A 23,233-nucleotide genomic window follows, 5' to 3' on the forward strand; every position below is an offset into this window, starting at 1 on the left:
TTTGTACAATTAATTAAGTTCTATACCTAAGTAAAATATCAATTATAGACAGGTCGGGGTTTCGTTGGTGCAATCAATTTCAAAATATTTAAAGAAAAAGAAGTTTAATAGTACTATAAATTGTACATAAAACTACCAACAACACAAACTATATACAAAGTAGAACTACACAGCTAACATCATGTATAGCTATAACAAAGTTACATAGTGAATATTAATATAATTATGTTATGGCATGGTAACATATATATATAGTAAAAATGTTCATAAATAGATTTTGTTTTATAAAACAAAAGTTTAAACTATTAAAAAATAATAAATTAGAAAACTAATTATGTCAGAGTGTGGATACCAAAAAAGAAATAAATCTTGTATGTGTACATTCTTTCCACTATGTACAGGTCAAATGTTACTCCGAAAGCTAAAACAACAGTTTAGTAACAACAGAACTGAACAATCACCACAGACCAGGTTTCAATGGCATTGGGTATATAATAAAAACAAAAGTCTATCATTGCACAGAGAAACTTATAAAAAAATAGACTTCTTTTGTATTTAACAAAACTACACTTATCAACTATTTACAATTGGATAATATTTTGTTTCTTGTGGTTCTCAGAAAATTATATACACTCAACCTTTCGTTTTTGTGCAGAAAAAGTTGTTTTGGTAAGAATTAAATTACAATATAGGAAGAAAAAAAAGTATAAAAAATGTCATTCTAGTTACAGCCTTATGTATGTATATTTATATATATTAATAAAACAGGAGTTTTAAGAGTCATGGATTTAGAGACAAAACATTGGTTGATGTAAAAGCAAAAGTACTAATTGAGTTTCACTACATGCGTCTATATGTAGCAATCCCAGTTTGCAATTGGACAATCTATATACATAATTCTCTTCTTCCCTCAAGAGTTTTGTCAAGTAGTAAGGAGTAAAGGAAAGATCACTCTGCGGATAGTCTACGAGAAAACAAGAGGGGGTGGGGGTGGGGGGGGGGTGGGGGGGGGGGGGGAACACGTAGTCACAACATAGCAGGGCAGGACCGTTGCAATATCACTCTTTTTTTTTAATTTCTACCTCACGTTAAAAAAGGGGGGGGGGGGAAGTAATGTACTCTGTAGTAACTATCGAAGCGACAGAGCACGCTCAAAAGTTTGGACACAATGGAAAGATCACTCTTTTATTTTTGCAACTCGGAAGGAGGGAGTTATCCTAGGTAATATAAGAGCGAAAAAAAGATCATTTTCGTCTGTATATTTCAGGAGATTTGTATGAGTTTTCAAAAGATTTTAATAATTTCCGGATATTTCCAGGACTTTTTCGTATATTTTGCAATTTCAGGAGATTTCCAGGACCGCCTGACAGGAGGCAGCGGGAAATCTGTTATAAGTTATAAAATGGTTTAATTTAATAATTTATACACCTAAAATTAGTGCGGGTCCTATAAAAGTGCTGGGCCCACTGAGGTCACATAGGTTGCAGTGGCCTAAGGTTGGCGCTGCAAAATAGTTTTGTATTAAATGAAGTCTGATTTAAGCCTAAATAGATGAGTTAATATATACTACTGAGCAGTAATCAGCAACAATAAGTGATTACATAAAATGATTTTTATGCATAGCCAAAGAAAGTTGTTAGCTTAAATCATGTCAAAGTACATCATGGTTGAAGCATAAACTGGCTTCACAGATAAATGTTTTTTTCAATATATCCTTGGTACAGTTGTCATTAGATTCAACATTATAGACAAATGCAACATTTTTATTTTGGTTTAAAATGATCTGATTTCCTAATACAAAAAAAATACTTTGTAAATACTGACAAACATTGTTGAACAAGCTTCTTGGTTATAGAGCACTTCAAAACTCATTACATACCTGGAATACCAGTGTGGCAATGTCTCTAAATCCAAGACTTCATTAAATCTTTCCAACATGTTCAATTTGTTGGCAGATTAAATCAATCAATGATGCCATCAATGATGTTAATGGGTTTTTATATATATATATATATAGTATATATGGCACTAAGCAGTTTTCTTTGTAAACATCTTTTCCAGGAACATCAATTGTTTAAAGCACTTACAAGCCAGTCACAACTACAACTTTCAAACATTATATACAAACACATATCAAGCACCTTATAAAGGTGTCAACGTATAAGATTGTTGTTAATAATAATCATCACATTCATAATTAAGATAAAACAACCCACAATTATGACATTATAAGTTCAAGAAAGAAAAAAACTGGCCACCCAGTGTAGCAGACAGCTGATAATATACAAACTAAATGTCAAGTAGATAAGCTTAGGACAAATGGTGACATCCAGTGGGTTGGGGTTTCATTGAGCATCATCTAAGGCTTCTTCAAGTTCTGGCAGGACTTCTTCAGAAAGTCAATGGCAAAGAGGCAATGAATTCTTGTCTGTTCCATCCTCTGATGTTCTAGCAATAACATCTAAGAGGATACAAAAGTCAAACATTAAAAGAAAAATTCCTACAGTGAAGTGACATCAAGTTTTTACTAGCTGTTCTAAATCTTTTTGAGTCAGAAGAATCATTCAACTTTTGAGTTCTGGTCACAAACCAATAATGACTTTACCACAAATATTATGACAATCTTTTTTCTGTGCTAGTAGAGAGTTGATCACAGTGGATATTGTATGTTGAGAAAAGAAAGTTGATTTATGTAATATTCCACCAGTGAACTCATATATAATAATTTTTTAAAATGATAATTTAATTATTATGGAAATGCAGTAGCACAAATGATAAAAATGACAAAGGTAATGGTAATGGATTCAAGTTCTGATACACACAATTTTTTAAAAAGAGTTTGAGTAAAACTACCTTGACTCCAGTGGCAGACAGAAATTTGGATATTTTATTTTGCTAGGTACACAACAGCCTTGTAAATGTGTACTTTTTTTTTCATCAACTCTAAAGGTCTTGAAATGTGAATATTTTGATTCCTTCCTTGTAGTACAAATGTTTTCCTCCAATTTTCTACTAAATTTATGTTAGAAAAAAGAAAGTACTCACTTACAGCCATATGTTGGTTATGTGCTTCAGAAACTTGTGCCAGCCTTTCGTTTTCTGCTTTCAATTGCTGAGAACGCTCACGCAGTAAGTGTACCTCTTGATGCTGTTCTGTAACATCAATTAGAGGAGAGGCAAGTCTTAAATCTTACTTTTATCTAAGTCAAGTCAAGTAAAGGTACCCTTTTCAGAGCTTTCTGTCTATGGGGGGAGGGGGGGGGGGGGGCAGATGATGTATATGATGATTTATCAAAGAACTGTAATTATAAAACATTTGGAGAAGTTCTGACAAAACAAACAGTGTGTGTGTAGGCCTATTTTAGTTGAAATAAGCTGTTCTTATTAGACAGCTTCAGAATCAAGAGGGGGCAGGAAAAATTCTTTTTATGCTAAGAAAAATAAAGATTTTTTTTTTAAATTTAATACATATATTCCTTGATTCTACTGGGAGCACGTCCCTTGAAAAACACTTAAAAATATATAGCAGTATAGTTTCATCTAAGCAATCTGCTGAGCACATACAAAAAAATGTTCAATCTATTTTACGTAGTTTTAAAATAGACTGATACCTTCATTATGCTTGTGGTAGGAGTCGATAACAGTTTCAACACCTGGCCATACATACAACCCATCTGTTGAGGAAACTGAAACACAATGATTAGAATGAAATATTTCCATTTAAGTAATAAACAATACATTGTATTAGCAAAACCTTTATTTTCCACTCTAAATAATATGCATTATTAAATACTTGTTTTTTTTTTTCTAGTATAAGTTGTATTTTGAATAATAACGGATTATGTGAGTGTCCAGTGCAAAAAGATAAGAACAGAGACAAATGTATAAAGTTATAAAAGCTAAATAAAGACAACTTAAGTAGTCCTAGACTCATAATCTAAAATGAATCTATTAAATTTAAACCTTTTCCATTACATTATATTGAATAATCTCATCCCTAAAAATAAAATGTTGGCTATGAAATACGTAGCTTTAGTTATGACCCAATTTTAATCAAAATATGGCAAGCATATTGACAACTATATAATTGAGATAATAATTTTTTTAGTATTATTATTTCTTTTTAGTTTAAAATCCAACCTACCAGATTTATCATTTTCAGGGAATGGTACTAGACCCAAGTCACAGAGAAACTTTGATTTTTCAGGTTGTGAAGGTAGCTTAGAATTGCTGGGCTGAGATAACACCAGTGGGTGTTCTTGCCTAATGGTGAACTCTGGAGTACTCTCAGATTCACAATGGATGGGGCTGACGCTGGGCAGCCTCAAGTGTTGCCTCCTTCTTACTTCTTTTTCCAGCTGAAGTTCTGAAACACACACACAAACAAAGGAGAACTTGACTTATATTGTTTAGCCTATTGTTAGTTTGCCAATGAAATAGTTTGTCACAATAGGATTGTTTCGAATCTCTGACCTACTTTAAAATAAGTCACATGGTTATGGTCTTATACATGAAAATAATGGCAATGTCATCCTATGATAAAATGTAGTACTAATACTAGCTTAGATCTAGTACATCTACTAAATAATCATATCAATTAATGAATTATTGTAACATACTTTTTATTACCAGTACTTAAAGATGTCTAGATCTAGACTATTTTCATATTCAAATTACAATGAAATTAATAAGGCCATAAATGTAAACAACTTATCACATATTATGGAAGAAATATGGAACAACCCCAATGTAAACCAGATGCCATGGTTTAATTTTTGTTTTCCTGTTCAATAATCAGTAAGAGCTATTCAATAAAGCTCACATTATGTTCTTTCTGTGGCTCAAGAAGTAGAGAAACCAGGTTCTCAAGCTACCATTGTTCTTTTTAAGGCTTAAATTGTGTACACAGTTTGACATGTTGAAACTAGGAAACTTTAGTTTCTAGATGTAAGTTTTTGGAAGTGCCTTTTTTGTTTCAAATTCTAGAATAAAGTGATTATATAGCATTAAATTATTTGCTTGGTAGAGCTTTTAGAATTAAAGGTCTTTGATGCAAAATAACTTTAAGCAATCTGGAAAGTTGAGTTGTTACAAAAATGTTTCAAATTATGCACAATTTAATTAATAACATGGAGGCCCAGTGGCTGAACGGTAAAGCGAATGGTTTCTGAACTGGGGATCCCGGGTTCAAACCCTGGTGAAGACTGGGATTTTTAGTTTCAGGATCCTTGGGTGCCTCTGAGTCCACCCAGCTCTAATGGGTACCTGACACTAGTTGGGGAAAAGTAAAGACGGCTGGTCGTTCTGCTGGCCACATGACACTCTCGTTAACCATAGGCCCCAAAAACAGATGGTCTTTACATCATCTGCCCTATATACAACAAGGTCTGAAGGGAGAACTTTTTTTTTTAATTAAAAACATAGCATATAAAACAAATGCTGAAAAATTAATAGAAAAATGACAAGAAATACAAAAGGAAAAAAAATACATTCAGTGCTTTAATAATTAATATTTTAACAAACATATAGATTATTTTTTACTTGAGATATTAAAAAAAAAATTCTTTGAATTAGCTTCACTTGTAAATATTGAAAAATTACTAGATTTAAGATTCACTTCTTCCACTTCAAAGGTAACCATAGCAAATATGTAATTTTATGAAATGCTTAAAAGAAATTCCATTCACATAACTTAAGTATCATGTTATGGATCATCTACCAGTATAAATAGTTTTTACATGCACTTGATAAGTTATTATGGGTCATCTACCAGTATAAATAGTTTTTACATGCACTTGACAAGTTATTATGGGTCATCTACCAGTATAAATAGTTTTTACATGCACTTGACAAGTTATTATGGGTCATCTACCAGTATAAATAGTTTTTACATGCACTTTTTAAGTTATTATGGGTCATCTACCAGTATAAATAGTTTTTACATGCACTTGACAAGTTATTTTTCTGATGTCCTAAGTTGCACCTACCAAATAGTACCCAGCTACTTAATGTAAAAAAAAATTGTAAAATAACAAAATACAGGTTTTGATAGGTCTACTGCCTTGCATAGATTATTCACAAGAAGTACTACAGAGGCTAGTGAATGCCTTGCCAGCTGCTTGTCAAGAGTTTAGTCTTACAATAAGCATCCCTAAGACTGAAATCCTGGCACAAGATGTCGAAATAATACATGTGATACATATTGGAAACCACACCCTTATGGTGGTTGCAGGAATTTACCTACTTGGGATCAACAATGGCCAGCAACCTTTTGAAGGCAAAATAATGAACACTATATTTATAATTTTATGATCAAGTTTACCTTTTTTTTTTGCCCAGGTTGTAATTCCTAAGTACTCCAAAAGCTCCAACTTATTCTTTGGTGCTTCTAGAGGTATTGGAGTTGCTCTTTCTATCATAGTCAATCTAACCAAGTTCCTTTCCTCCAAATCCTCAACATCTGAGCTGTTGGTTTTTCTCAGTTTTTTTAATCTTTGCTGTTCATGATCTAGCTTACTAAGAAGCTCTCTTTGTGAGTCAGCCTTAGAAAGAAACTTGTCTGAAGAAATAGTCTCAGCTGGGTCACAATTAGCAGAGGATGCACTGCATTCACGAGCAAGACTTTTAAAATCAAATCTTTCCACTTTGTCTTGAACATAGTAAGACAATCGGTCAAGTTTATTGGGGCTTGGCATAACATTGGTTACATGCAGAGGATTAATTTTTTCCGAGGACTGAAGAAAAGCTGTGCTGTCAGTGCTGGGCTGCGATGACTTAGAAAAGGGTTTTACAGTAGGAATGGATAAAATAGCTGTATGGTTATCCAAAGCAGTAGGTGTTTGTGAATAAACAAGAGAATGATTGGCAGATGACAGAAAATCACTTTCTGGATGCTTAACAAGATCAGTCTCTGTTGGAGATTCAGAAGTTTGGCAATCATCAAAAGGCCTGAACAGAGTTTTCGCCCCAGAGCTACACCTGGGATTTTTGATGTGATTGTTGGAGGAGTTCAAACTAGAAGCTGTGTGTGCTGATGAAGGTAGAGTAGGATGCTGCTGATGTAAAAGTGGATGTGACTGCAGGTTATCTTGAAGCAGATCTTGTGAACTAACAGTTTGTGAGCTTGGTGACAGTTTCATTACCTTGGAAGGACTGTGATTATCTCTATCAACAGAAGTAGAGCTGGAGCTCTTATAATAAAGATAGAAAAAAAGTGAAAATGAAATTTAAAACAAGAAAAATAAAAAAATAAATACTTTTATTTATTTAAATCTTTGATGATTAGGGCCTACATGCAGAAATACTTGAAGATATTGTTTTAAGATAAAGATTTTATAGTCCTCTAGCCAAATTTAAATTGATTGATTTTTATACTTTGAAAAATTATAATGGTCAAAGTAAAGTTTCCCTAGTGTGACCAGATAGCTAGTAATTATACATCAACTCAGCAACTGTCTAATATCTAGGAACCAAAAAATTTCAAGAACCACATCCTTCCACATAGGATTTTTAGCTCATGAATTTGCAAGCAGAATAGAGGAATTGTACAAAAATAATTTTAAAAACAAAATGGAAGTAAAAGTCATTCAACAGTATTAAGTCAATACATTTCTTAACTTAGGCATATTAAAACAAAAAAATATCTATCTTTTAATGCATTTATTTTCTATTGAATAGAAACAAACTGAAACTCAAACTGATTTACCTTACTTAAATGAAGTTTTAAATAGTCATCATGTGAAAGTGGAACACTAAAGGACTGGCTGGTTTTGTTTGGAGAGACAGTAAAATTGTGGTGAGGCGACCTCTCTAAAGTAGACTCCCTGAAATCAAGCTTGGGACCTAGATTAAATTAAAACAGTGACTAATTATTTAGTATAATGGTTCTGAACATAAAAGAAAGTGTTAGTAATAGTACATTTTTGAAGGTAGAGTTTCTTTGTTAGAGCTGGTCAATTGGACTTAACTGTTTTACAAAAATGACATGTACAATTGAAACAGGTTTGCCTAGTAGGTTACAACTGTAAGTCATGAAACATAGTGTCTATGACATAATTGGTAACCTTTGTTGTGATCTTCATGAGTTGTGCCACACATTTACACAAGGCAAAGATGGAAACATATTAATTTGGTGAATAAATAAAATATTTAGATGTGAACCTTTTCACTAGCTTTTATGTTTCTTACTTTAACTCTTACCACCAGAAGATGAAGATGTTAAGAATTTATATTTACAATAATGCCTGTATTGATAAAGTAATGTCCAGTCTTACTAGGTTTGAAATCAGAAGAATGAAAACCTCTTGTGTGGCTCTGTTTGTCAGCTACAGAACTAAAGTTGCCATGTACCACACTACTTTCACCAACCAGATGACTTGTAGTGCTTTCTGGTCGATGAGATGGATAATCAGGTTTTTCCTTATGACGATCTTGAGCAAAGATTTCAGAGTCTTTCAACTTTTTGTAATCTCGATCTGGACTAAAGCCAGGTTCATGTTTGACCTCCCAATCTAGCAAACGTTCATGTTCTTTATGTCTCTCAGATAAAAGGTGAGATTTCTCCTCTGCTAAGCAGTTTCTGTAAAAAAGTGTTGCAAAAGCAAAATATAAACATTGGAAACATGATGAAATAAATGTATATTATGTGAACTTCCAAAATAAAACTGGAAATTGCATTTTGAGAAAGAAGATAATTCTTTAGCTTTGTAACAATTTTAATATTTTTATGTTCCTTAAATGTAAGACAGCTAATTGTGATCTGTCAAAGACTTAACAAGAAATGATAAAGTGCTGATACAAACCCTTATTTAAACTAAATAAGTTCATCAATTTTACACTATTCTATTATCTTATCTTATATAATAGACGTTACTTCAAAAAAGAAGATGATTACGTCCTATGCGTCATGCATTTAGTCATGCTTATTAACTATTGACTTGTAATTATTTTTAAAAGTCATACATCGTTTAGTGGTGGGGGAAGTACTTGTTCAAGAAATTAAAAAAGAACACTTTTGATTCAGTCACTAAATGCACTAACCTGTCTAAGAGGTTGGCCTGAGTACCAAACCTTGAATGCAGCAATGGATGACTAGAATTAATATAAGCATACTGTTGCTGCAGCAGTTCCAAGGGATAATGTTGAGCAGCAGCAAGCATTGAGTGCATGTCCACAGGTCTGGGGGGACCAGGAAGGTAGGCACCACCAGGAAATGGTAAAAAAGAGGACTGGAACATTCTGTATTGCTCTAACAGCATGGGATCATCTAACCTGAACAAATGTTCACATTAATAACAGATTTTTAATGATCAATGTCTCAGTTGTTCAGTACAATCTTTTTTTTTTTATTTCAAAAACTTTTACTATACAATGAAATGAGAAAAAAAAATCTTACACTGTCATTTTACCCCAACCAATTGTTCAAATAGTGTACACTTTATATCAAGCAATTCTGTTAATAAAACATAAAACTCATGCTTTTATATAATAAATTTTATACCTGAAAGGACTCTGTGCAACCATGGCCTGCTGTTGAAGGTAGAATGGATGATATGCTGCCATGTAAGCAGCTGGGTCAATGCGCAGAGGTATAGCCAATCCAATGCTGGCAGCTTCCTCTTCCGTTAGATAACCAGGGAAGTCTCGAGCATAGAGTTCACTGTTAGCTCTGTGTATAGGAAACAAACATTTACACAAAAGCAACATTTAAATTATAAATAGTTATAAGGAAAGAAAATAATTCTTTAACCCTATTCCATCGAAGAAATACACAGAAGAATTAATACAAATAAAATATTAAGGAAGAGATAGGTCTCAAAAGGTTAAAGTAAAGAAAAGAAAGTAGGGAACTGTTCAGCCCTGGAGCTACAACTTTCTACCATTGATGACACTTTTTCAATATTAATGTTTTTAAACCTTCCATTAATGATGCTAGTATTGAAATATCTCAAGAAACGTATGAAGAAAGTCAACTATTTCATGCTAAGATGTATTGAAATATCTCAAGAAATGTATGAAGAAAGTCAACTATTTCATGCCAAGATGTATTGAAATATCTCAAGAAATGTATGAAGAAAGTCAACTATTTCATGCTAAGATGTATTGAAATATCTCAAGAAATGTATGAAGAAAGTCAACTATTTCATGCTAAGATGTATTGAAATATCTCAAGAAATGTATGAAGAAAGTCAACTATTTCATGCTAAGATGTATTGAAATATCTCAAGAAATGTATGAAGAAATTCAACTATTTCATGCTAAGATGTATTGAAATTATCTGTTAAAAAAAAAAGTACAAGGACTTAAAACTTACATCCTCACTTGAGCTGCAGCTAAATGGGCGTTTCGTTCTATTTCTCTGGATTCTCTTCCAGTTAACCTGGAACTATCCCTAGAATCCCTTCGAATCTCATCCCTGGAATCCCTCCGAAGCTCTTCCCTGGTATCCCTTCCTTGACTGAAGTCATGACTTGCAAGATGTTGCTCTATGACAGATCTACCTCCATGGTCATGAGGTGAGTCCATGTTGTTGGTCTGTGTTCTATCTACAGACTGAGATATGAGTGGATAGAGCAAGCAAAGAGAAAAGTGGAATTATATAGGCTATAACTGGTAATGTAATACAATGATGTTAGTGCACAATGACTATCAGAACATAAAAACTTCAGGAACAAGGAAAAGAAGTGCTCACCCTCCTATGACTTTCTAGGCTGTTCTGTGTTTGATTGGAGGCAGATAATTGATTAGGCTTAGAAGAAAATGCCAAGGAGTGTGACCTTTTTGGTGTAGCTGATCTGGAGCTGGTATGTGATGATGGAGACATGCTGTGTTTGGCTGGGGAATCATCTGCAGTAATCAAGAAATGTAGAGACTTTATAAACCATAGGATACATATAAATAGAAGATCATGATGGTCACAAAAATCTTAGGGATGAAACACATTTTAAAAATTCTATTAAATTAAAGCCATAACATTTTAATTAGAACATTAGAAAAACAATTGGTTCTTTTTACACACATAACAAAAGTTGGGAATAAAACTAAAACAATTTAAGATGGATATTTGCCATGTGGTATGTGCTTTAGGTAATGGACACAATGGTCCAAGTTTTTGCCAACATATTGTTATAACCCTGCCATGCACACCGCAATCCAAGCTAGTACAGAAGGTGCGCACTTCTTGAAACCAAACTGAGAAGGATGTCAACATTTGGAAGAAGAGAACAAGTTCTGCCCAAGTCTAGAGCTGATATGAAGAGACTGTGCTAATGGCAGATCAGATGTTGTTTTATGTACTTATGATGGCCTGTAAATAAACATTGTTGCCTAGTTGAGTTGCCTCCCTTCAGTTATTACAATATAGTACTTTGTCTCAGAACCAGACACAACAAAATGAGAAAACAAATGTTCCAGAAGATGACAATTGGGACTTGCGTCACTTGCCCTAGTGAGTGGAGCATCACCAGAGAATGCTGACCCTATCCTTCAAAGCTGCATACATGTATACACTCCAATGAGAGGCCTGATCTAAACAATGGCCTCAAAACCCTCCTTTAGAAGAAAAACTATATCGAGCACTGCATGATCTGAAAACCACTGTGCAGTTTATCTCAGAGAGAGAGAACTACTTGACAGAACCAACCAACATATAAAAACAAAGTAGAATAGGATACTAATGACAGCGAAGTGTCAATTTATCAAAGTTAAAATGTGCACCTAACTTAAGTATTTGTAAGTACATAATTGTTATATAACAGATATACTTTTTACACATTTAAAAGATAAGTCCACAATTGGTCATTTTACTAACCTGACAAATCTTTGGTTTGATAAGCCAGCTTACGTAAGGCAGCAGAAAAACTGGACAGGTAGGAGTTACCCGTGCTGTTAGGGGAGTGAAATGTGGAGGGTGGGGCAGTCATGGGCAGTCTGGTACCACTGGCACTGTATGTACTCAACGTCAGTTTCCCACTGCTAGACAAGCCTAGTGTGTTTGAAAAAGTATTAAAGACAATTTAAGTAAATTTTTGAGCGAACAGGCCATAGTGATGGAGTTTAATTTTTGGTTTAAATAAAAACAGCAATAGAACTCACTTGGATATGATTCTGTCCCCTCTGTTACAAAGTTTTCATCACTATTTGCTGAAGTCTCTTCCTGTCTTTGCAGCTAGAGATGGGAGCAAACATTAAATATATTGTTTTGTACCAACTGCTTTTTTTTTATTGATATTCAATAACACTTTTCAGAAAAAAAATTTTTTAAATATACTAACAACTCGATACAAATAGACTGCTAAAGTATGCCAATTTTAAGCAAAATATATTCTAAAAAAACAATGAAACATGATTTATTTTAACTTAATCATTAAACTTTTAATTTTCACATCATGATGCTCTAAGAAAACAATGAGCATTTTAGGTTCAAAACAAGAAACTTAAAATACAAACAATTAAGACTATTTCATAAATTTTGGTGGTTGTCAAGTTTAAAATAGTTAACGGTAAAACATTTAAGTTAAAATATAGACTTTAGAAGTTAATTATTACTATTGTTAATATTATGGGTAATAAATGAAATTCATTACTGATCAATAAAAGGATGCATGAATGAGCCCTACTGAAATTTTATCTGAAAGTGGTATTCTACTACAATTGAAATTTGTTATGGGCATGATGCAGTAACAAAAGTACTAAGAAATCAAATTTTATAATCTTCTATTACTTTTTTTAAAAGGGGAATCCCAGACTCAGTGTTTGACTCACACCAACACTAATTATTCTGAAAATAACCTTGGAAACTTGAAATTCTATTATACAGTGTCTTTTGAATAACTTATAAAAATGCTTAATAAATATGTCCACAAAGGTCAACTCTCCCACTTTTTATCTTTTAGTTGTGGCTTTCAATGCTGGTCTTGGTGCCTTCCTGGTCTTCCCTAAAAATAAACACTTTGAGATAAGCGCACCCTGTGGCGATTACTTCTCAAACTTCCAAGCCGAAATTGAGGCAATTACCATAGCACTACAGACAGTGGAAAACAAAATATATGAAGGAGTGCAACCACCATCAGATATTGTTGTCTTTACAGACTCCCAATCTACTCTGCAAGCACTTAACAGCAGCACCTCAAACAGCCCAAGAGAGTTGACAACACTCATTGTGATAATCCATCAGATGATATCAAAATTAAATATCAATATCACACTACAGTGGATACCTGGACACCTTGGCATCATGTGAAATGAAAAGGCAGATAAGCTATCAAAGGCAGGTTCATCTATGGAACAACCAGATAGACCTGTTAACTACCTCACCCTAAGGTCAATGTTAGTGAACAATCACAAAGAGAAGTGGCTCAACCAATGGACATCAGGAAACACAGGCAGAACCATGTACAAAGAAATGACTATGCCTAACAAACTGGACAGTATTAACTTCCTCCCCCGCAAAGAACAATCTACAATTTTCCAACTAAGAACAGGACACACACCACTATTAAATTACCACCTGAACAAAATAAACTCCACACAACTCCCCCTTTGCAGACACTGTGCCCACCCCTTTGAAACCGTAAACCATATCCTCTTTGAATGCCCCTTCCTAATCCACCTTAGGCAGACCCTACTTCCACTACAGCCCAACATAACCTACACCCTGTACGGCAGTGCTGAACAACTGAAGAAAACAGCACACTTTTTTTCCTTGGCACAGTCTGCAAAAGAGCTCACAGCTCAGCAGCAATAAAGCTGGCTAGAAGAAGAATCTTTTAGTTGTCATTTTATTTAAAAGTGTGTATGTCTAACATGACTTTTTAATCCCATCCATCCATCCATACCAATAGCACTCTAGCCTGCCTCAACACATCCCTCCATTCAGATCTCTCCTGAGCCTATCATCTCCACGACAAACCCCAAGCTATTGTAGATCTGCCTTCACATCATCAATCCATTGCATTCGGAGTCTGCCTTTGGGTCCCCTGCCTTTTGTTTTTTGCCAGTATACAATGCTTTTGATCCTATATTATTATTTTTATATGTTCTTATTTCCTGTTCAAGGCTTAGACTTCAAATTCGAATATTAAGGAGGCCTGCAGTTTTTCACATGGTTATGCAGTCCTAGCTGTGACCTACATAGTTTGCCACATCCAGTGCAGATAAACATTGTCAGTATACATGTACAATAAAACTGTATTAAAAAAAAAAAACAATTAGAAGATATTACCCTATATGAAAAGACACAGAGTAGTGATATATAGGAAGAAGGAGAAGGGGAAGGTGAGGAGAATTAAGTGCTGGAAGAAGGTGTCTCTCTTGGACATTTCAATTGAAAAAGCAAAGTATTAAATTTTAAGCTCCAAATAATGGAGAGTACTACATTATAGGTCTTTCCTTTGGAGGATCAGGTTCAGTACTACATTATGGGCTTTCCTTTGGAGGATCAGTTACAAAGAAAAAAGAATTTAAAGTCAAAATAAGTTTTAAAGGCACCATTCAATCAAAAAATGTCTTGTACAAAATAAAATAGCTATTAGATATCAACACCAAATTGAGGCAAAACATGAGTTTCAGCTAATTTACTTTCTAAGCACTTTATATAATATATAGGAATTGGCTTTATTTTCAATATAACTTTCTAACAGAATAAAATACTTACATTATTGTGTGTTTCTTTGTTTTCGTCTGGATGATGTTGTACAGTCCAATTATATTTACGCAGCTCTATGGGTAAACCCAGTCTCTCAAACTCTGCGTACTGATGAGTAAGGCTAAAATGACAAGAACTGCAGGCTCCTACACCATGGCCACCCCACATTACCAAAGCATTGGATGGGGCTTTATGCTCACGTAAAAAAAGAAACTTTTGAACTTCTAATGTCCTGAGTTTCTTCCTAGGTACAGTCATGCCACATACAAAACAAACAAAATCATGTAATCTGTACTTGCGCTTAAATCGATCCCCATCAGAAGGCATTCTGAGCTCTTCAAAGTCTTTCCACTGGTTGAGCAAACTGTAATAGCAGTATGAACAGGATATCACAATGCCTTCCTCACTGGGTGGTTCTGACCCAGGGGCTGGCTCATAGTTAGCTAAAAATGGAAAGAATGGTTCTAACACACCATAAGATTTCCCCTCAGATCTTGGAGGGTAGATGTGAAGCAGTTGAGCCTTTGTCACTAGACACTTTTCACCACACACAAAACAAACTTTTTTAGGTCTTTCCCCAGCCTGCTGAAGGGGGTGAGGTATGCTGAGGCTAGGATTGGTTGATGGCAATTTGACTTCATTGTTGTAGGGCTTAGCATGTTCATGTTTTGAAGTGCTGTTAGCCATCACTGTAGAATTGGTGAATGTCTTTAACAAACCTGGACTTTTTCTAGTGTCTTTAGTCAATGAAATTGCACTATGCTTTAAAACATCTTCCAAGCCATGATTTCTAAGCTTCAAATCAGAATCTAATGTAACACTTTGTGAAACAGCTGCAGATGTAGAAGGTGGCAGGAGGGAATATCTCCGATGTAGATATGGCACTTTTTCAGATTCAAAGTGACGCCACTGCAACTGTAAATTGCTGTAGCAACTCAAACACACTTGGACTGACCCATCTGGGTTCAACGGATGGGCTCCATTTGGCCGACGTAACTCTCTAATAAATGGAAAGTACATGTGATCTTTCCTGCCACTGATAGGGGCAGTGTAAAGAGGACACATTTTCGAAGAAGGCCAAGCCTGACTGCATAAATAGCACACATCCTTCACACTGGATTTGGTGTCCCTGCCAGCAACAATGCTAGAATCATTACTGAAGAAAACTCCATTAACTTTAAATATTCTGGCTCCATTTGGAGTACCTTGTTGCTCATAGGTTAACCACTGGTGACACAAAGAGGAAAAGCAATGATCACACACTTGGCAGACACCTTGTTCATTCAAAGGGGTGGCTCCTCTTGGAGGGGTAACTTTAGTCAAAAAAGGGAAATATGGTTTATTGGCTACATGGTATATGCTTGAAATCAGTTTGGCTGCTATTCCCTGACTATCATTTCCACAAGTATAGCATATAAAACTCAAATGATCTATACTTGCTCTTGAAGTAGACACCTCAGACATTTCATGACCTGATTTCTTACTTTTCACCTTTGGTTCTGTTTTGACTGGAACTGATAAATCTAGGGCACCTTCATCAACATCTTGCTTTTTGACATGTGTGTAATCAGGCTCTCTCTGACCTGTACTAAACTCATCCCTAGAATCTGGTGATAATGGAGTGCAGCCGTCACCACATGAAGGTTGATACTGCAGTCCCATCACCTGAGCCATATACTCCCCCTGAAGTTTCATTTCTGCCCCGGTAAACTGACCATCATCCAGCCTCTTAAGCCAGTAAAGCCTTTTTAATGCTGGTGTATTTGTGCGCTCATAAGTCTCCCACTGCTGTGTAAGAAAAGCATAGCACACCCTACAGCTATCGACTATGCCGTCAGGTCCTGGAATTCGACTACCTTTTGGTGGATCATGATGCTCTAAAAAAGGGAAATAAGCATGACCTTCATGAGGCCTGCTGCGGAGCTGGTACTCTCCACCCAGACTTCCACAAACAAAACATACTATTCGACTAGGCATTTTACTTCAACTTCCGTATACCACCATTATGATGATAGTCTTTTTTTTAAGTGAATGTTTAAATGGATGCATTAGCGTTCTCTTGGCTTCAGCATCTGTAAAGATTTTCAAAAAGTTAATTAATGCAACTTTTTTTTTCATAAAATTGACAAAAAGTAGGAAACTAATTTTAGGTTACAACAAAAATCATCTGCAAATGTACATTGAAAATGAAAACAGAAAGTATAATTTACTGATTAAAACTAGACCTATATGTAAATTATGAGTGAGTCTGGTGTGAATGTACACTTTGTTTTCTTATAGTTATAATGTGTTTTTTTTTGGTGTAATGCACAAATTGTAAGACAAATTTCCTTACGGATAATAAAGATTATTATTATTATTATTATAACATATTATACAGTCTCTATAACCTAACCTGCTAATAAATTAGTATGTTTAATAGGCTTTCAGAGTAATAATCAGAGTGATCTAGATCTAATTGTAGTAATGTAAATAACTTTAAAGTCGATTTCACAGAGAACCCTTCAGCCTTCATAGCTGATTAGGTATTGAATCTAGATATAGATCATTCCTATTCTGAGTCTCTAGATAATAAAATTTCAAGAAAGCTTCCGAAAGAGTCTGGCATGGTGCACTCTGGGCGACAATGGAAAAGTACAATATAAATAAAAACATAAAGGAATCCAGAACCATCTACAAGGAGACCACTAGTGCTGTGTACTTTAACAATAAGATTCGGGACTGTGAAACCGCATTAGAAGTAAGAAAAAGCTGCCTACTCTCACCAACTCTTTCAATATCTCCCTTGAAAGGATAATAGAAGATGCTCTCGAGGGCTATGATGGTATTGTAAGCATTTGAAGAAGAAGAATTACAAATTTGCACTTTGCGGATAACATAGATGGCCTAGCAGGGCCAGAAGAAGAAATCTATGCGCATAGACAAGACTTCCGTTGCAAATGGTAACATGTAAATAAATGCCGAAAGCAAGAAAATACATTTTTAAAAAAGCTTTAAATACGAAGTGTAATTGTATCAATTAATTTGGATCAGTCTTGTAATCAAATTTGTAACAGATCTAGACCACAACAATAAATCTGTGCGATCAAATAATATTTTTACCAATTGTTTTTGTTTAGCAGTATTTCATGCTTTTAGCTTTCTCAATACGCTATGTAATGATCCTATCATTTATCTGGACCAGTTGGAAAAGGGGGAGTGGGAGAGAAAGGAAAGGATACTCGGTTAGATTTTACCAAAATTGGTTTATAAAAAGTTTTACAAAAAAAAAAAGGATCAACCTGAATTCAAACTTGTGGCTCACGCCTCCTCAGGCTTGCAAGCTAACCACTCTGTCAGTGAGGACTTGTGACTAGAGAAGATTGTATATATTGATTGTATATATTGTTTGTTTCAATTTTCAGCGGTGTCGTATGAAGGGAAAAAATTCTGTTTATGCTACCCCTTCTGTCAAGTACAATTTCTTTCCCTTGTTCGAGATACCAAACAAAATAATTATCAATAGTTAATTAACTTGTTGGTTGGGTTTTTAAAAATGGATTCTTGTGTTGTCAGATAAAAGAAATAAATTTACAGTACAGAATTTAAGCTCTATTCAAGATTGGGTATCAGAGAAATAATGTGTGCAAACTTTTTACCTGACAGACAGAGTTGGTGTAAGCTTTGTAAAAACTCTAATTATGGCCAATAGCCAGTTATAAATACCTCTGAGCTATCGTCTCAGATGAGGGAACCAAACCAGAAATAAAAAGTTCCCCTTTCAGAACTCAAGATCTATAAGGCAGATAATATAAAGGTCACCTGTTTCTGTGCCCCATGGTTGACAAAGGTGTCATGTGGCCAGCACAACAACCAACCGTCTCTGCTTTTCCCCAACTAATATCAGGTAACCATTAGAGTTGGGTAGACTAAGAGGCGCCCATAGATTCCGAAATTAAAAAATTACAGTCTACACCTGGATTCAAACCCGGGACCCCCAGTTAGGAAGCCAAGCACTTTACCACTCAGTTACCACACCTCCTAAACCTGAACTACTGGCCTCAATTGCACAGTCCACAGCAGCACATGCAAAACTAAAATAATATAGAAAGACAAAGGCATAGACCTCAACACAAATAAGGACGCTTTAAACTCTTATATATGGTTGCGAGTCTGGGATGCTGACAGCAAAACTAAGGAGGATCCAAGCAATGAAATTGAGATGCTGTAGAAAGTTACTAGGTATCACATTCAAAGGCTGCATCACAAAGAGATTAGAGACAGGATTATTACAGCAATTGTACCCCACGATGGCATGTTAACTACTGTCAAAAAATGCAAACTAAAACTTTATGACTAGGGACATATTACAAGGTCTTCGGGGCTTGGAAACCAAAACTCTATAACAAGGTCTTCAGGGCTTGCAAATACCTTCCTCAATGGAACAATACCAGGAAAAAAAGAAGAGGCAGACAGAGAAAGTGATGGGAAGACAACATAAAAGAATGGACAGCCTGTCATAGAAAGAGGTTCTATCCAAGGCAAAAGACAGAGGAATGAGGAAAGACAATCAACAAATCTTGTGTGGTTCTCCAACAGTTTAACAGACTAAGGGATAGGTGAAGATACTATGCTACACTTAACACTATGTAAACTTAATATAGACATAGACAAAACACATAGTAATAACATAATATATAATATATTATATATCTGTCAGTAGTGTCAGTAGACTTCTGTAATAACTGTGCAAATGTCAGTTTTAACTTTTATTTTAATTATCAAATCTATAACTCAAGAAAACATTACGAAACTAGAAAAGACACAAAATAGAGCAGTGAGATTCATAACTAACGAATTATATTATTCACATTTGACTAGAGTACTAGAGCAACAACTTCAGTAAAATCACTAAATTTACAAAGCCTTCAGGATAGAAGACTTAAAAGTAAAGTAGCAAATATACATAAAACACTGTACCATAATCTTCAAATACAAAATTTAAAAAAACCTAATAAAATACCCAGAAAGACAAAATAATTATAGGCACATTCCTCATTCTAATGCTAAGACAAATTAGTACAAATGCTTCTTCTTCCCTAGTGCTCTTAGTATTAGAGCAAGGAATGGGTTGCCAGGAAAAAACAATGACTTGACAGAATTTAAGTCACTGGTTAACATGCATCGCTAGATACATGACGCGTAGGATGTAATACAACATCTTCTTTTTGTAAGTAATGTCTGTATTGTATAAGTTATATAAGATATATATAGTATCATAGTATATAGTATATTTATATATATATATATATATATATATAGTATATATATACATATATTATAATATATATATATATACTATACAAACTGAGACTGATCAAAATGTGTCTAAGGCTGAGATTCAGAGAAACAGGTAAGACTCAGTATCAGTGAGTATGACAATAACTAATAACTTTCAATATTGAATTGACAATCTATATTTAAGTATGTCACACTTATTGTCTTAGTCTTATGTCTATAGTCTATAGACATAGAATAGATATGTTTACTAACTAGATTTATAAGTAAATAGATAGAGATCTTACATTTAAGTCAGTTTAAGTAATTAAGTTTTATTAATTTAATTGTTAGTCTTTTTAAACAAAGCTCTCCTCTGCTCTGGAATACTGGATGCTAGGTTGACTAAATCTAGACATTTAAGTCATTTAAGACATCTATGAATGATAGTATGATCTATCGAATAAATCATACTCTACTCTAACTGTTCTAACTCTAGACTTACACAGTTCATTAAAATTAAATGATTAACTTAGTACTTCACTTCACTACTTTAAGATCTTTAACTTTAGATCTATAATTACTGTATAATCATATGAATTATAATCTATCACTGATCAATTCAGTCTGTATTGCGGCATAGAGTATTTAATAAGATTAAGACTATATTACTAGATCTAGATTCTAATTGCCGTATTAGTATTACGTTTTGGGCAGGGTGATGATGTGATTCACAGTCACAGATTTAGAATAATTTAGATTAGTGAAGCACTGAACTGAAGATTCGTGGTTTCTAGATCTAGATCTATTTATTTTATCTATTTTCTATTCTCTGCCTCTATTCCACTACTCAGAGTCAGAGACAGACTACTGAACAGGACACTTTCTCAGTTTCTGTGTCTCTCTTCTCTACTCAGTACACTACTGGAGTACTGCTTCTACTCCAACTCTAGCCAATCAACTAACTCTAGCCTAGATATCATAATTCATATAGATCTAGATCTAGACCTAGATATCCAGGCATATAGATCTAGATTTAGAATAAAGTAACATGTATTCTCAATATTCTAACCATTTTTCTTAGAGCTGATGCCTCAAAATGCCTAATTCGAAGATAATCCATATGGAGTACTCAACTTAGCTTTTCTTCCGTGTCCGCCATTTTATTCTCAGTATATCGTAGCCTACGGGTGGGCGCCACTGGATATCGAGACGAAGTACTCATCGAAAAAACCCGATACTTTGTTGACGCTAACATTGCCGGTGGTGTAAGCAATTATATATAGACAGAGATATATGCAGTTGTCAAATCATCTGTTAGTGTTAGGTATTCGATTAGGCAATTTTATTTGTTTACATAGATAGACCCTATGGTCTTCTTGTGAAACGAAAACCTTAAAAAATTAAATAGATCTAACAGATTTAGAAATCTAGATCTATAGACTAGATCTAGACAATTTTAAATATAAAATAAAATAGATCTGCTTTTTAATGTATCGCACATTATTTTACTTTACAATGAAGACATTTGGACCAGTGGCGTCACAAGGTGGGTCCAGGGCCGGGTCGAACCTATCCGTGTTGACAGTCAAATGAAAAAAAATGCACTTTTGCAAAAGAAGACAGCTTAAATTAGATCTACATCTAGATTCTAGTAGCTAGATATCCGAACATGATTAGACCTTTATAATATAATATATTTTATAAGATCATTTCCAATGAGGAACAAAATGTTTTTTTCACTTTAATAACTAGAAATTGTATTGTTTTGGTTGGCGACGATTTGCAACCAATGTTACATAAATGAAATCGAACTTTGTGACTGGAATTGATTAGTGGTAGATCTAGAAATAAAAGTTCAAAACTATAAAATCACAAGAAGTCTGAAGAAGATTGATCAGTTGAACTTGAGTATATGTCTTATAAATGTTACCCACGATTTTACCGGTATGCCTATTATTTATTCTACAAAAGAGTGAAACAGCTTTAAATAAATAATTGCATAGACAACATGAGCGTTGCCATATTTTTTTTTCGGGGGTTTTGTGTTTGAGGGGATGATTTTTCCTTTGCACACAAACACACACATCTCTCTCTCTCTCTCTCTCTCTCTCTCTCTTTCTCGATATAGGCAAGCTAGAAGAGCGGTCAAATGACGAGTTGCGACGGTCAGCTGCGATGAGTGACAACACAACAGTTCGGGAAGGATCTGTGTTGTGAATAGTACTCAAGAATGTGGTGATCAACCAGAATGGTCGAAAAGGCCTTTAGGGACACTAAATAAAAAGCCGAGGTGTCACAGTCAGGACAGTTCTCTACAGTCCGGTTCATCACAGGCGACTTAATTGGTTCGGTGTGGTTCAACGGTGTGGTTCTGTACGGCGCATTACGACGGTTCTGTGCAGAGTACTATCAAGTAGGCTATACTGTCAAAGCAACTCGCGAGTACGAGACGTCTATATCTTGATCTGCGATCGAGTCCGATACAACGAGTCCAGTGTGGGAAGTTAGTCCTGAACCCAGCAAAAGTCCAGGACGAGGCGGTGAGGCCAGTGCAAGAGTTGATACGGCGGGACGGTTGTTAACAAAGAAATATTCGTTGTTGTTCTCGTGTGGAGAAGTTTGCAGAGAACCTGGATAGTGAGAATCATTACAACTAGTCGACCGGCGGCATAGCATACGCCGCTATTTTGCAGGGCCGGTCTTAGGCCACTGTAACCTATGTGACCGAAGGATCCGCACTTTCATGGAACCCGTGCTAATTCAAGGTGTATACATTATTAAATTAAACCATTTTATAACTTAAAACATATTTTCCGCGAACTCCTGTCGATTTACCAGGAGCTCCTGGAAATCTCCCGAAATTGCAAAATATACGAAAAAGTCCTTAAAATATACGGAAATAGGGCCTACATAGAAAAAAATTGACATTTTGGGGTGTCATTCAATATGGAAAACGTCAATCCTACACGCTATTAATAAAAACGGCATTATGCATTAGCCGTAAATGTGTAATCAGGTGAAAGAAGCTTCTCGCGCCTCAAACTAATGAAGAATTACTTGAGGTCAACAATTCTCAAAGATAGATTGAAACATTTGGTAATTCTTGCTATTGAGCGGGATCTATGTGGGAAACAGAATTATTATGATATACCATGGGTGTAGCCGGGGGGGGGGGGGGTTTAGGGTTCAACCCCCCCCCCCGAAATGAAATCCCCCCCCCCTGCGGAGGGGGGGGGGCTGTCGGAGTTTAGTGACTGATCTTTTGCTTTAATTTTGTTTATTTTAGGTGAAATTTTAATTCTAAACCATCACTTGCCCTAGCACAGCCAA

At 35.0% G+C, this 23,233-nt stretch overlaps 1 protein-coding gene across 5 annotated transcripts; it reads right to left on the reverse strand.

The window, feature by feature from the left end:
• Nucleotides 1-1,057: 1,057 nt before the first annotated feature.
• On the reverse strand, nt 1,058-21,129 carry LOC106061017 (uncharacterized). 5 transcript variants are annotated; one of them, XM_056034479.1, is made up of 16 exons: nt 20,973-21,109; nt 17,926-17,996; nt 14,654-16,716; nt 12,094-12,166; nt 11,810-11,983; nt 10,691-10,845; nt 10,313-10,551; nt 9,500-9,667; nt 9,040-9,270; nt 8,274-8,578; nt 7,706-7,842; nt 6,323-7,190; nt 4,145-4,366; nt 3,612-3,686; nt 3,050-3,162; nt 1,058-2,461 (listed from the first exon to the last, which is right to left on the reverse strand). In XM_056034479.1, exons 3-16 carry the CDS (start codon nt 16,619-16,621, stop codon nt 2,360-2,362), a joined length of 4,830 nt encoding a protein of 1,609 aa, XP_055890454.1. In that variant the 5' UTR covers nt 16,622-16,716; nt 17,926-17,996; nt 20,973-21,109; the 3' UTR covers nt 1,058-2,359. The 5 variants fall into 5 exon arrangements, with proteins under 5 accessions (XP_055890454.1, XP_055890452.1, XP_055890456.1 ...); XM_056034477.1 differs by lacking the exon at nt 17,926-17,996 and having other exon boundaries at nt 20,973-21,129; XM_056034481.1 differs by lacking the exon at nt 17,926-17,996 and having other exon boundaries at nt 3,046-3,162; nt 20,973-21,129.
• Between the last annotated feature and the right edge of the window lie 2,104 nt (nt 21,130-23,233).

Source organism: Biomphalaria glabrata, chromosome 7 (genome assembly GCF_947242115.1).
Source record: "Biomphalaria glabrata chromosome 7, xgBioGlab47.1, whole genome shotgun sequence".
NCBI lineage: Eukaryota > Metazoa > Mollusca > Gastropoda > Planorbidae > Biomphalaria > Biomphalaria glabrata.

What these genes read in the sequence shown, in the direction of transcription:
- LOC106061017 (XM_056034477.1), bottom strand. Translation starts at nt 16,621, where the DNA reads ATGCCTAGTCGAATAGTATGTTTTGTTTGTGGAAGTCTGGGTGGAGAG. An exon ending in TAAAACTTCATTTAAGTAAG is followed by an intron (nt 7,191 to 7,705) that starts GTAAATCAGTTT and finishes CTTTATTATAAG; the next exon opens with AGCTCCAGCTCTACTTCTGT. An exon ending in CCCTGAAAATGATAAATCTG is followed by an intron (nt 3,687 to 4,144) that starts GTAGGTTGGATT and finishes ATTGTGTTTCAG; the next exon opens with TTTCCTCAACAGATGGGTTG.